The sequence below is a fragment of the Corvus kubaryi genome, unplaced genomic scaffold, assembly GCF_017639235.1.
Source record: "Corvus kubaryi isolate FWS band 111438036 unplaced genomic scaffold, C.kubaryi_AGA036_p1.0 37292, whole genome shotgun sequence".
Lineage (NCBI taxonomy): Eukaryota > Metazoa > Chordata > Aves > Passeriformes > Corvidae > Corvus > Corvus kubaryi.
The window spans coordinates 2,160,900-2,174,093 of record NW_024581091.1 but is presented as its reverse complement, the minus strand read 5'-3'; the positions used below and the strand labels follow the sequence as shown (position 1 = coordinate 2,174,093).

The 13,194-nt window shown below is 50.9% G+C and overlaps 2 protein-coding genes across 7 annotated transcripts in view; one reads left to right on the top strand and one right to left on the bottom strand.

Moving 5' to 3' along the window:
- Positions 1-11,460, top strand: part of ANTXR2 (ANTXR cell adhesion molecule 2) — a 79,256-nt gene extending 67,796 nt beyond the window's left edge. Inside the window, exons 17-18 of one of the 2 annotated variants that reach the window (XM_042026984.1) lie at positions 6,324-6,398; positions 9,626-11,460. In XM_042026984.1, the coding sequence (XP_041882918.1) occupies positions 6,324-6,398; positions 9,626-9,664 (114 nt within the window). In that variant the 3' untranslated portion in view covers positions 9,665-11,460. The remainder of the gene's footprint in view (positions 1-6,323; positions 6,399-9,625) is intronic. The other variant, XM_042026985.1, reaches the window with a different exon arrangement.
- Positions 1-13,194, bottom strand: part of LOC121664023 (collagen alpha-1(I) chain-like) — a 225,722-nt gene that overhangs the window by 18,745 nt on the left and 193,783 nt on the right. The gene's annotated exons all lie outside the window — the stretch shown is intronic.

The window sequence follows — 13,194 nt, the reverse complement described above, 5'->3', positions numbered from 1 at the left end:
GGCCAATAGATAAACCAGTATGGCCGCCCCTGCATTCCCTCCTGCCCCAGTGCTCACAGAACCACGGCACCGCTCGGGCCCAGCCCTGCCCTGAGGGAAACACCGCACAGTGCAAAGCCCAGCACTGTCCCCCGACTGCAGCGGCTTCTTGTCTCAAGTCCCGGCACTTTGTCTCTCCTCCAGAACACAAGGACGGGGAGAACTGGTTTGAATGCCATGAGACAGGTATTTACTTCTCTTAGTCAGAGAGAAAGCCGCAGGAAGGACTCAGCAGTGGCAGGGAGGGACCTCCAGTGCAGGTCTGTGCTCCCCAGACCCACCGGCACACAAGAAGCCCCAGGTGCCATCCTTACTGACTTCCTCCTTCCCCCCTTTCTCTTCCCTCTCCTTCTGTGTGCAGTCCCAGATAACTGCCAGTCACTTGGCCGGGCTGGCTCACAGAAGGTGCAGCAGGCACAGATGGCACTAATGCATAAATGTGATCTAGTGAAGGGATGCCAGCACCAACCCCCAACAGGTTCCAAGGAACTGCAGTGCACTTAGAGGGATACGGGGATTGGCAAGGTGAAAGCTGAGATTTGCAAGAGCTCACTGTTCCCAAATCAACAACAGAACCCTACAGCAAACGAGCAGATTTCTTTATTAATTTAGCAAATGCACTTAATGCCACCATCTCTGGGTTTATGTGTAACAAAGCCCCTCCAAAGCCCTCACTCATTATACAAATTAAACTGAGCGAAGGAAAAAAGGGAGAAAGGCAAAGGTGGGAACTGAAAACCAGAACAGACTCAGCAGTCTGCACTGATTCCTGTGGGTTTTGGGAGAGCTCCTCAGAGGAAACACAGCACAGAGCAGCTGGGATTCAGGGGATCTGCACAGCAACGGAGTAAATGCCATAAATACCCTGTCCCTCCTCAGCACTTGGAGCTCTCCCAAAAACCCCACCAAATCCCTTTTTCCAGTAGTTGTTGGAAACGGACATTCAAGAAAAATGCACAGGGAAGGGAGGAAATGCAACCTGACCATGTTCCCCCAGGAGACCTGTCCTGACTGCTGGAGAACAGGGGCACCTCCATAGGCACGCCTGTAGCAGTGGCTTCTAGTGAGGAGAAACATCTCAGAGAATACAGCCTCCAGCCCCAGGCCGCATTCCGAAGGCAGGGAGAGAGGACAGCCCAGTGCACCCATCCTGGCGGCTGCCAGCACTGTGTGTGACGGGCCAGCTGGGGGGGCCCGGAAGGAGCCCCTGACGGACCGCACCCTGTCACTGCGCAGTCCAGGGACCCTTCACATCCCAGTGCCATTATGCAGCTGCCTTTAAAGAAACTGTTCCTGATTTTCAACAAGGCACACAGGAGCAGAAGCAGAGCCTAAAAATTAACAGAGCCAGTAACTTAGTGACACTGGCACCTGCAGGGGAGTCGTAGCAAATGCCTTGGCAGTACAAAATCAGAGAATGCTGCTGGGGAGTGGGATGCCTAAATATCTGAGAAGTTTGAATTACTAATCCCTTTGGCATGCCAGCCAAAGCCTAACAATGTGCTGGGGGGCTTGTCTGCAGGAAGAAGAGCTTACTCTTGTGGTACCAGGGAAGCTGATGTGGTGGAGGGGTGGGGAACAGCCTGGCACCCGTGTCCTTCCTGGTCATGTGCTTGCTGTCAGCAGCACTGAATTGTCACCAGCTGGGACAGCTGGGTCACAGTGGCATCTAGAGGGCTGCCACGTGCAGTGTGTGTGTGCAGAACGAGGGTCCTGCTGGGCTCTCCCTTCCTGTCTCCAGAGCCAGAGCCAGCCCCAGCCAAGTGGGCACAACCCCAGGAAGCTGCACCCTCCTGCCGCAGCCTTGCCAGTCTTCCTCCTAAGAGCCCCCACTTAAACCCTGCCTACTACTTCAAATAGGTTGACATCTTCCCACAGAATTTCTAAAGTGGATATTTTGGTCATAGTAATTGTATGATAACTAGCTTAAAATTATTTCCATAGTGTCCTGAATACCACAGAACTGGGCTGCCTTCTCTTGTTACAAGCCATTGTCAGAAAGCCAGTCAGATGCTGGATAATCCACAGGCCAGGATTTGGGCTGGGGTCTGAATGCTGTGCCATTGCTCCAATACAGGCTCAGAACATGACCCTGGGTGACTTACGCACCTAAAGCTGTAGAGCAGGTGGGTCTTAAATCTCTGAGCCATCTGAAGAGGAGAGTGTCTCTTCAGAAAGGCCCAGGTTAAAGCATTGATCAGGAAAAGGACACTGGGAAGTATTCCTAAAGGAAAGGGATGTTAGGAGAGGCCCAAGTTGAGGTCATAATAGAGGAGCAGTGGAGTTTGAGGAGAACAGGTCTTCTGACAGTTCTGGTTTATCTGTTGCTACGCCTGATTTCAGAGAAGGATAAATTGTGTTTTTCTCACAGTGGCTGCACAGATGGGAAGAAGGAAGAATGATGGGAATGTTTAACTTGTGCTTTAGAGGTGCCATCCCTAGGAACTCCATATTTTGGATATTCTTTGTCCTTATAAATAAAAAAGGCCCCACAGCAGTAGGATTTGCTAATTTATGGTTTCAGCGGGCTGATTATTGATTCTACGAGACTTGAAGCGTGATGCCTCTATAGTAGCATATTATCTTTCTTTTCTTCCTAAAAAAGATGTCGCAAACTCACAAAGTTGTTTAGGATGCTGACATGAGGAAACTGGCACTAGAGATTAGGCCTGGTGTCAGTCTGTGTAGAGACCCCCCCATAACATAAATGGGATCCCCACTCATAGCAGGGATTCATCCCAGAAGTTTTGGGAAGAGCTCAAAGAGCAGACATGTCTCAGACAAAACCTCACTTCCATTTTTCCCCTGTGCTGCAGCGCTGCATGTGTGACTCTCAGAGCTTCACCTGGAAGCAAGAATCACAACCCAACCCCCCAGTGTCCCATGGGAGGAGAGGGAGCTGTCCCAGGGACAGCTCTGTATGTCACTGTGGAGATGGCAGGAGATGTGTCCTGGTTTTGGCAGCACGTGCCTGAGTGGCTGAGTGGTGTCCTTGCGTGAGCGGCGTGAGCGGGCAAGGTGTGCACTGGGCCAGCGCCAGGACACAGAGCACCTTCCCTCTGGCAGTGGAATGGCCTCACTCGGCCTTCCAAGGACTACGGAGAGCTGAAGGAGAAGAGCCCTCCATTGGCAGGCGCCCACAGCAGAACCAAGAGCATGTCCTTCAGGAACGGGTCAGACCTTGCCAGGCCAGGGAGGTACTTCCAGGGAGGCAGCACGCTGGGAGCGAGGGAGGCTCACTGCCAAGGGTCAGGGGGAGCGAGCCAGGGCCCTCGCTCCAGAGGATCCCTGCTGGAAAAACAGGGGCTCTCCAGGCCATTTCCACATCCTTTCCTTTTGCATAAGCAATGCTTGCCTTGCATGAGGAAAACAACAAACTCCTGCCCTCTAGAGACAGGAGACCTCCAGCTCTGCTGAATAAAATATTTGCCACAACCTCCTTTTGAAGCAGATGCTACAGACGCAGCCAGTTTTATCCTCCCCCAAGGCTCACCGGCCGGCTCAGCAGCTCGACACTCCCTCCTCCCAGCCCTGGAAGGCCAGCTCGCAGGACAGGCAGCTTGTCACAACCACTCTCGGTCAAGGCAGGAGTTTATTTGGAGAACTGCTGAATACAGCAGTCACAGAAAACTTGGCAAAGGAAAGAAATCCCTCCCTTCTTCACTACCCAAACCCATCAGGGCAGGATGGCCAGTGCTCAACGCCAGCCCAGCACCCACTCCTGCCCGTTCCCTGCCTGCCCACAGCCCTGTGCCATCTCTATTCCGCCTTGTCCACGATGGGGTGCAGGGCACCAGGACACAGGTGGAGTGCAGGTGGCTCTCCCTGGGTGCCACAGAGCACAGGGGGCTGCAGAGCCCCTGGACCCGGGTCCCACAGGGGTACACCCCTGGTGACATGCACTTGCAAGACAGAGCAGCTGTGCTGACTTGTCCATATGCCCAGTACCCAAGTAAGTGCTGCTCGTGGGTGAAGAGCTGGCATTTCCTCAAAGCTGCCAGCCCACTAAAGATACCTCGGCAAATACCCTTGGCTCCCAGGGCAGCAGCAGGTATGTGCAGTTCCATCTGCGCTGCGGGTACGAAGTGGGCATGAGCCACCCCGGGTTCCAACAGCAGCATTTCACACATAAACATGCCCTCCTCTCCTCAGTGTTTGCTCCAAACACACATCTAAATCACAGGCACCGAAAAAAAAAAAAAAAAAATCTTCCAACCGAGCATCTTTAAACGACCTCTTTGGAACCTCTCCCTGGCAGGTTTGGTTTCTCGGCCTGTGCTCCAAAATACAGCATTTATCAGGTGCGAAAGACAGGAACTATCTTTTAAAACAACTTACTCCTGTCTTCCTGCCCTTTACTGCCCACATCTAAAGCAGGTCCAAGGGGTGGAAGGTGGCTGTGAGGCACCTGTAACTGTGCTGGCACCTTCTCCTCACAGCAACCTTTTTTTGGGTTCCCTTGTGACACCAGCTCCTGGACCCCAGACCCCGTGACCTTTGGAAGCTGACCTCCAGGACTGTAGGATTGCTGGGAAAGATCGTGTGGTTCACGCATACATGCTAAGGAGGTTACATTACATAAATCTGAGGAAAATACACAAATTAACATGCCTTTCCACTGAAGCTGCTGGCAAAATTTGTAAAAGTGAAAAACCAAATTCTTGTTAGGGCTCAAATAGCACTGTTCCATTGTAGTTTGTTTCTCTTCATGGTGGTGTTGTTACTTTAGGAAGTCACTTCAGGAGGTCTTTGAGCCCACCCTGCGGTGTTCTCAGATCTCACCTCAGCTCTGTCAGGGGTGTTTCAGCCAGCAATTCAGGAATTCTGGGGAAAAGCTGCCTCAGGTGGCCCCAGGAACAATTCCGGTGCCTGCAGCCGTAACACCAGTTCAGGAGCATCTTCTAAGGAATTATTGCTGATGAACTGTGTGACAAATGGTCCTTCCAGCAGCAGGTAGTGCCGTGAGGCAGCTCTCCAGGGGTTAAAGCCCTACTCCCATGTCATGGCTCAGGGCTGTGCACCGGCACCTCTCCAGGTGCCACCTGCAGAATGGCAGCATGTGGGCTCTGCCACAGGTGAGAGGGGGAACTGGCAATGGGTTTGCCTGACATCAGACAAACGTGCTGGTAGCAGCACACCTGGGCAGAAGGGAGGTCTGAGCACTCAGAGCCCAGCAGCACAGCACTCAGCTTCGTGTCAGCAGGGTGGGAAGTCAGTTTCAAACGCCCACAACGCCCCGAGCGTCCCGGGGTTCCGGGATGAGGGATTACCACATTGTGAGGGACAACGAGCAAGTGGGAGAGAGATGCCAGCTCCAGTCCCTGAGAGCTGTTCAGAGCTGCACAGGATGGGGTGGGTTAGCAGCCCTTCTCCACAGTAAAGAGCGATCTTTAAAAAATAATAAACTTCCCTTCCAATGTACACTTGTCAGTGGGTATTTATGGGGTGAGTGAGTATTGTACCTAAAATACATCCCAGGCAGTGAAGCCAGGGAAGGAGCGGTCAAATTTAATGCCAGAGGAATTTTAGTGCCCAGACGGGCCAGGGGACACAGGCTCTAGGTAATGCTGCTTCTGCCTCCTCTGGAATGGGGAGGTCACTGAGGGTCTTGTCAGACAGTGGGGTTTGGCCCCGCACAGGCGCTCTGGTTCCGCTCCCACTGCCCAGAGGAAGTGCCAGGATCAATTCAGCAAGGAAACAGGACTCTGAGGCAGGTGCTGCCAGGCACTGGCACCTCAGTGCCCAGTTTGAATCGCTCCCAGCTTTACTCCCTCAGAATTCCCTTTTATTGTCACCATTGCACATGAGTGTGTAGGTCCAGAGCACATTTGTTATCCCAGTGAGCAGCAGATGGGGAGGCAATGATTCTGAAGAGGTGTGGAAAGCAGGAAATGGCCTGTTCCCGTGCATTAACAAAGAGGAAAAGGTGTACACAGTCCTGTCTGTTTGTGCAAGGGCTACAGGGAAGAACACACTGCTCTCAACTTTGATCCTTACAGAGAGGCAAAGTGCAGGGTGCATGTGAGAACAAACAGAATCAGGTAAAGCAGGTTCTTGCCTGCTGACCCAAAGTGCAGCAGCAGCCTGGGCAGGCTGCCCTGGGGAGCTGTCGGGAGCAGACCGCTTCCCAGGGACGCAGGCTTGGGCTCGCAGGGATGCGCCCATGAGGGATGGAAGATGCTCTGGTAGTGCTGTGACAATGGGGCAACAGAAATGACAGTGTTCAATTCATGTCTCAGGAGGGGCATTATTCTGAAGCCCTCTCCTTTCTCACGGCTCTGCAGGCACTGATCATGGAGCGCAGGATCAATGCCAAATCCCAAAAGGGCATGTGTTCTTCATGGGACACTGCAGCCAAGGTAGGAGCACATGAGTCTCAGCAATGGGCAGTGGGGATCTCAGTCCTCCCAGGCCAGGAGAAGCCAAGCTCTTGGGACATTGGGTATCATACGGGGCAACAACTGTCCCGGCAGAACACTGCCAGGTGCTGCTCTGGGAAAAGCAGTTGATCTTAGTCCTCAGCCGGATGCTGAACACATCAGCAGTGCCCAGGGAAACTTCCCACGGATACAGCTACTTGGCCATGCTAAAGGAATCCAGTCATACACAAGGACAAGCACCTTAGACCAGGTGGAGCAGCTCAGCCTGGAGGCTCAGTGTGGTCACATCCCATCCCAGATCCAGCCTGCTTCACCTGCCCTTCCTGAATTCCTGATGAACATTGAAGGGGCTCCAGAGGAGCCCTTGCCGTGTTCTCCTGCCCCTGCCGGAGCCCAGAATTCCACTGGGATTGTGGGACAGCAGCATGTGTCTGCTCACACAGACAGCCCAAAGTGCTCGTCACACATGGCTGGCCACCATCAACAGCCAAGCTCCAGGCCCAGGGTGGACACTGTCCCAAAGGGATGTCTCTTCCCCCCTTGCCCTCAGCACGGGCCACAGAGCCGTATGGGCTTGGAGAGAGACTCACTGTTGCCCCTGCAGGCCCCTCTTGGTGCCTTGTTTCGGGCATTGCCAGGTGAGGCTCTAACCTGGGGTTTGGTGTGAGCGAGCACCCAGTCCCTGAGATCCTGTGCCCTCTGAGAATTTCCACCTTGCCCTGTAACTTAGATTCAGAAAGAAATTCAACAACTGGATAAATGGCTTTGATGTAATATAAAATAATTCCTTCTTAGGTAAACCCCCCTTGCTATAGATCTCTTTCCTCTTTTTTGTTGCCTGCCACACTCTTCCCCCACAGTACCTCTGGTGCGTCTGTGAGCATGAAGGCTGGGGTTTTCCCTACTGGATCTGGTGCGTAGAGACAGCTCCCATATTCCCTACAAAGATCACAGAATGCATGCATAACTCATTTTTTAATTACTGTAGTGCTAAACCACTAATTTAGTGCAATTTCATACTCACTACATGTTGGTATTGTTAAGGTTTATGAACCAGTGATTTACAAGGCATGGTACGTCAGAACTCAAATTGGTTGGATTGATGGTTTAATTGAGCACAGGGACACGAGTGTAACAGTTACTCCCCACACTGGGGTATCCTGGCAATGCCACCAGGATGGGAATGCATTGGTGGAATTGGTTACATGGAGAACGCGTGTTTTAATTGGGAAGGCCAAAACCAGACTGGTGAGACTAATGTTTGGTAAACAGTGCTTCTACTTAAGTAAATAGTTCGTTCTGTAAAGGTCAGATTAATCAGAAGAAAAATTTAATATTCTGTTTCTAAAAGCTGGTCTCAGTGATGACACAGATATCACTGCATGGGAGGCTTTGGATGCCTTTCGAGGAAGGACTTACGTGAGTCCGCCTCTTTTTCTCCACACCAGTTTGCAGGAGAAAGTGCTTGTTGGTCACATCACTGAGTTTCTAGTAATGAAAACCTGCAGCTCATATTGATCTGAAGTGATAAACCCCTAACAAGTGAACAACAAGCCTTTTATTTTCTGCCTGCCTCAGTTTGCCTATCTAGAATGCAAATGGTTGAATTTCCCACTTAAACTGACAGTGTATTTGTTATTACCTGTTACTGTCTGATGCTGAGAGTGTTTGGAGAGCTGGTATATCTTAGGGTTCTGAGATTCCCCAGCTCAGGGTGTTTTCCCTGCCAGTGACATGGGCAACCTGCCTGACCACACAACTTCTTTCTCTCTTCTCTTCGCCGTGAGTCATGGAATAAGGAGGTTGGGGGCAGAGATGTGGGGCATGAGTGGGGAACCAGAACAGGCAGTGCTTGCTTAAGGTTCTCCTCTCGCCCTGCTCCGCCTGGAACCACTCATCCTGGCAGGAAAAGGCATGTGGATGTGGCACTTGGGGACATGGCGGTGGCCTTGGCAGTGCTGGAGGAATGATTGGACTGGGTGAAAAAAAGCTTGAAGAGCTTTTCCAGCCTAAAGGATTCCATGATTTATCTCTCTGCATCTCTTCTACATGTATAATACAGATGGTGGCAGCCAGAAGTTCCTACAGTTCCTGTCCCCACCTTTTCACCGGTTTTATATTTCTTACACAGCTGACAGAACTGAAACATTAGGAAACCCCTTGATGAGAACACTGCCCTTCTCATGCCAGCCAAGACCTGCTTGAGTCATGCCAGATAACTCTCTGCCATCACCCTCCTTGATACCCAGAAAAACTGAAGATCAAATTAAATGAATGACAGGAATATGAAATCCAGCCCAAATTTCATTTGGCAATTCCATAATCTCCCAGGTTTGAGCAGGAAGCAGTAATTTCCCTCCAGCAGTGCATCTCTTAAAGCAGAAATAAGGATTCAGAGCAGAAGCAGTGCTGCCTGCTCCAAATCCAGCACTGTTCGCGTGGCACCGTCCTTGACAGATGCCTGTGACCAAAGGGAAGGAATCGCTGCTGTGCCAGAGAGCTGCTTTGAGGCAGCACACTCTACTCTAATGCCCCATGACCCTGTGGGAGTTAAGGCATTTAAATGAGCTCCAAGTGAATAAAAAAGGTTTAAGATTTCACTGTTGGATTTGTTTCATTCTGCTGCATCGAAAGCTGTCAGGATTCCACCTGTGCCCCTTTATGGAGGGTGAATGGTGCCCATTTGGATATGGCATCATGAGAAACCCCTTTTCCTTCTGCGCACAGCAATTTACAGACCCTAAATACAGAGTTTGTAGATGCAGAGGTGGGGTTCTTGCTAATAAAATGCAGTTTCAGATCAGCAGCAGCTCTGCTAGCTAACAGTCACATCTATACGTGCTCACTGCATGAGGACCTGGCTTAGGGGGGATCTGGGAGCAGGATCTGCCTTCCCCATGCTCTTCCCTTCCCACGGTCAGATGGGTTTGGGTTTGCTCACTGCAGCTTCCCAGAGTTTGTGAATTATGCTCACAGAAGGCCTGGGAGTGTCAGAACGTGTCATCCGTGTCCTCGCGCTTGCCTAGAGCCTGCATTTGTAAGGCAAATGTGGTGCCTCACTCTGGATAATTTCCATTAATTCTTAAAAGGTTTTTTCATGGGTTTGTTATTTTCCCAAACATCTGAATTTCAATTACAGCCTCCTAGCATCCAGCAACCTCTGCCTGTGTGTTACTCCACCAGTAACAGCTTCTCTCTTCCCTCAGGGCCGCTGTATCAACTTCACCCGAGTTCCCTCTCAGTAGAGGAGGAGAAGCAGATACCAGGAGGAGAGACAGCCACATTGCCACTGTCCTACCCAGCTGAGAGAACCGAGCCCTTCCTTGCATCTCTTGGACCATCGTCCAGCCCAAGCTCCGCAGGTTCCTGCATCCCTGCTCCGGAAGCCCGCGTTCCAACCGCGCACTGGTGCTTTGCCCATGCCCCGGAGAGCAGCACTGCCATGTGTCCCTGGCTCCGTGCACCACCAAAGGGACCGCACGGCCACCAAAGATGAGAATGCTTTTCTATTTTTGTTATTTGCTGTTTTTTAAGGACTACAGATTCTCAGGATGCAATGTGCTTTTAGTGGAGACGCAGCGTTCCTCAGCTGCGGCGGAGGCACGTGGTATTTACACAGGGACTACTCGCCATGGGCACAGGATAACAATTCCCACCAGGCTAAGCAGGCGCAGAGCCGAGTGCCTCAGAGCCATGTCAGATCCCCAACCCTCGCCAGCTCCCTCCGTTGTGCCTTACGGGAGCCTTCTGACTGGAAATCTTGTCACTCTAACACTGAAAAGTGCACACGCATGACAAAATGTAGACAGGATGCCTCGAGGTATCGGTAGCGAGCAAGACTTTGCCCTTTAGTTTTTGAAGACACCTTTCTTTCATTATGCACCCGGGACAGGAAGGAATTACTAGAGCGTTATTCCGCGGGAAGACAGCCTGTAAGCAGAGATCTCGAGCCGAGTTGGAGGGACTGATGCTTCAAGACCTTGACACTGTGGCTGGTGGTTTTTTCCCCTTTCCTGCATTCACAGTTCAGTAGCGCATGAAACATCATCATCTATAAACATACCTAGCAGTTGTAGGCTTGTGTATTTTTTTTTTTAGATTAAAAAAAGCAGTAGCCACTAAGCTGGTATCTCAGGGTTTTTCCCCCCGCAAATCTCCAAGGGCTCTTCAGCGTCACAAGCCAGCAACTCTCTTTGCATGAGAATTTCAAAGTTTAATTAATATAATTAAAGGCAACAGCAAGCAGCAGCCTGTGAAGATTTTGCTCATCTTTTTTATGCCTTTTGACATTGAATGACCTATTACTGTATGTGCATTCCTCAGTGGCGGAGGGGGCGCCAAGCGTTGGGTACGATTCCGCAGTGGGAAAGACCTCTTTCCATCAATTCGGAAATTAAATTTACGGGAGCGCCGGCCATCACCAAACATCGACAATGTATGTATTATAATTTTTTAGAAAAACCAGTGTCGTGTCACGTCGACGATGCCAAATTATGTTAGCGTGAGCGGAAACACTGTGGGGGAGGAAGGAGGGAGCAGCTGAAGAAAAAGGCTCAAATGATCCAGTCACTTCCGATACTGTACTTCAGAGGCAGAATGGATATTCGAGTCGAAACCTGACAAAGCGCGCCCGCTTTGATGGGAACTGGTATAGACAATGACCAGTGGCTGGGTCAGTGGGATGTCTCTCTGCGAGCAGGGAGGCTTATCAAATGACACTAAAAATAAGTTCAACAACCATCACGTCGGAGGGGAAAAGGCGAACATTTCACATTTGGTGGGCATGAATGTGCGCAAGATGGAAAGAGCAATGCGGAGCATCCTGGGCTAATTATCTCCTTTGTGCTCTTCATTGGAATCACAAGGGACAGAAATAATTCTCTTGGTCCATGTCCAAATCCGTGGCACTGCCCAAAGATGCCTTTACATTTATCCACTCGCTTACATCTTCTGCTTGAGTTTATTTATGTCACTGGTAGCCTCATCAGCAACAGCCATGTCTGCACATTAGACTATAAATAAAATTATTATCTAAGTTTCAGTCATTATTTCCGTCTTCTCCTCCCCCGTAGCCTCCCCATCATCTGCACAGCTCAGACCTCCGTTTTCCAGCACCATGGTGACCCACGGTACTGGCTTCCAGAGGCAGCCCACCTTCCCGTGCACAGTGTGGCCAGGAAAGCTGCCACAGCCGCACCCAGGGGTCCCGACTGCCCACAGCCAGGGAGGACCCTTTGAACACCACAGGGATGCTGCTCATGCCATGCAGAGCATCAGCCATGCACCCGGAACCACTCAGTGCCCGCAGCGATGCCCTGCCGCTGCAGAACCACAGCTTGGGTGGCACTGGCCCTGGGCTGGGGACGTCTGACCCACAGAGCCCAACCAGCGAGCCCTTGGCTGAGCTGAAGCCCCTGACTAAACCTCTGTGCAGTCTCCAGCCCAATGCCAGACCGAGAGCCAACACAGGGCACGTGTGCCAGGACATAGGTGAGGTCCTGCACTGCTCCTCAGGGTGCTGAGGCGGCACAGGTGGAAGCACTGAGCTCAGCGGATGCCAGGTTCAAACACAATCGGCTCCCTCTTACTTTTCCTCCATTTTCCATGGACGCATGACACATTCCAAGGTGTCACTGGAGCACCAGCTCGCATTCCGAGCTGCGTTGTGTAACAGGACAACATGCAGATGAAGAGGGTTTTTCCCTCACGTTTATCTGCTGCCTCTCAGAGAATATTCGTAACCAACTGAGACACAGAAGTAGAAATCCACTGACCATTTTTTGTCCTTTCTGCCTGTGTCCATTGAAAACCGTGGAATGAGCAGCTCTTCACAGAAAGGCTGATCCCAAGCAAAACCAGATCTCGGTCTCTACATGGATTTTCCCTTCTAATTGGCACAGTATCACAGCATGTTACACTTGGTATTTTGGTGCAGATAATACCTGAGAGTTTCCTTATTACACAGTGTGGAATGTCCGTCACAAATAATTTGGGGGGCAAGAGGATTTTTTATAAAAAGTAAAATAAAATCCACTGACTCAGATGACACCAGTGAGACTTCCTTGGCAGGAGGGCTCAGAATGCATGAGAGAACCCTAAAGAGCCATGTATAAAGAGCCCAGCAAAGCCACCAAGCAGCCCTGAGTGGCTCCCCTCACCAGCGAGGTAAGGCAGGATTCATGGGAACAAGAGGATCCTCAATACAACAAGGCTGTGTTTATTTTATACATTTTGAAAATAGCAGAAATGAATTGGCTAGAGTTAAAATGGACTAAAAATTAATTTTGCCATGTTCCCTTTCAGTTTTTTCAATTTAACAAGAACTACAGCATTCATCAGGCATGAACCTGCCATGTGTAACCCAGGGGAGCTGGGTCAGGCTGATCCAAGGTGAAATGGAAGGGAATTCTGAGTGCTGCGATGCAGACTCATGCCAAGCCCTACGCACTGCAGGACAGCCCCAGCTGGCCGGTACTAATTTCCTGTTGGGGATTTTCCTGCAGGAAATTTCTGTGCTACATCCCTCTTCTTCTGGTCATCCCTAACGTGACACCACAACTCTGCATTTCGCATGCTGCAGTCTACTGTACACACTTGACTCAGCCTCATCACACTGGAACACTCCCACACGGGGATGCATTCCCACTCCTGGGGATGCTGGGGTTTAGTGGCAAAGATAAGGTTATCTTTGATCCCTCTTAGCAATGGCACCTCACGCAGGTCATGGGTTTGCAACCCTCTCCTGGGATTCTCACAGACTCCCAGGACACAGGTG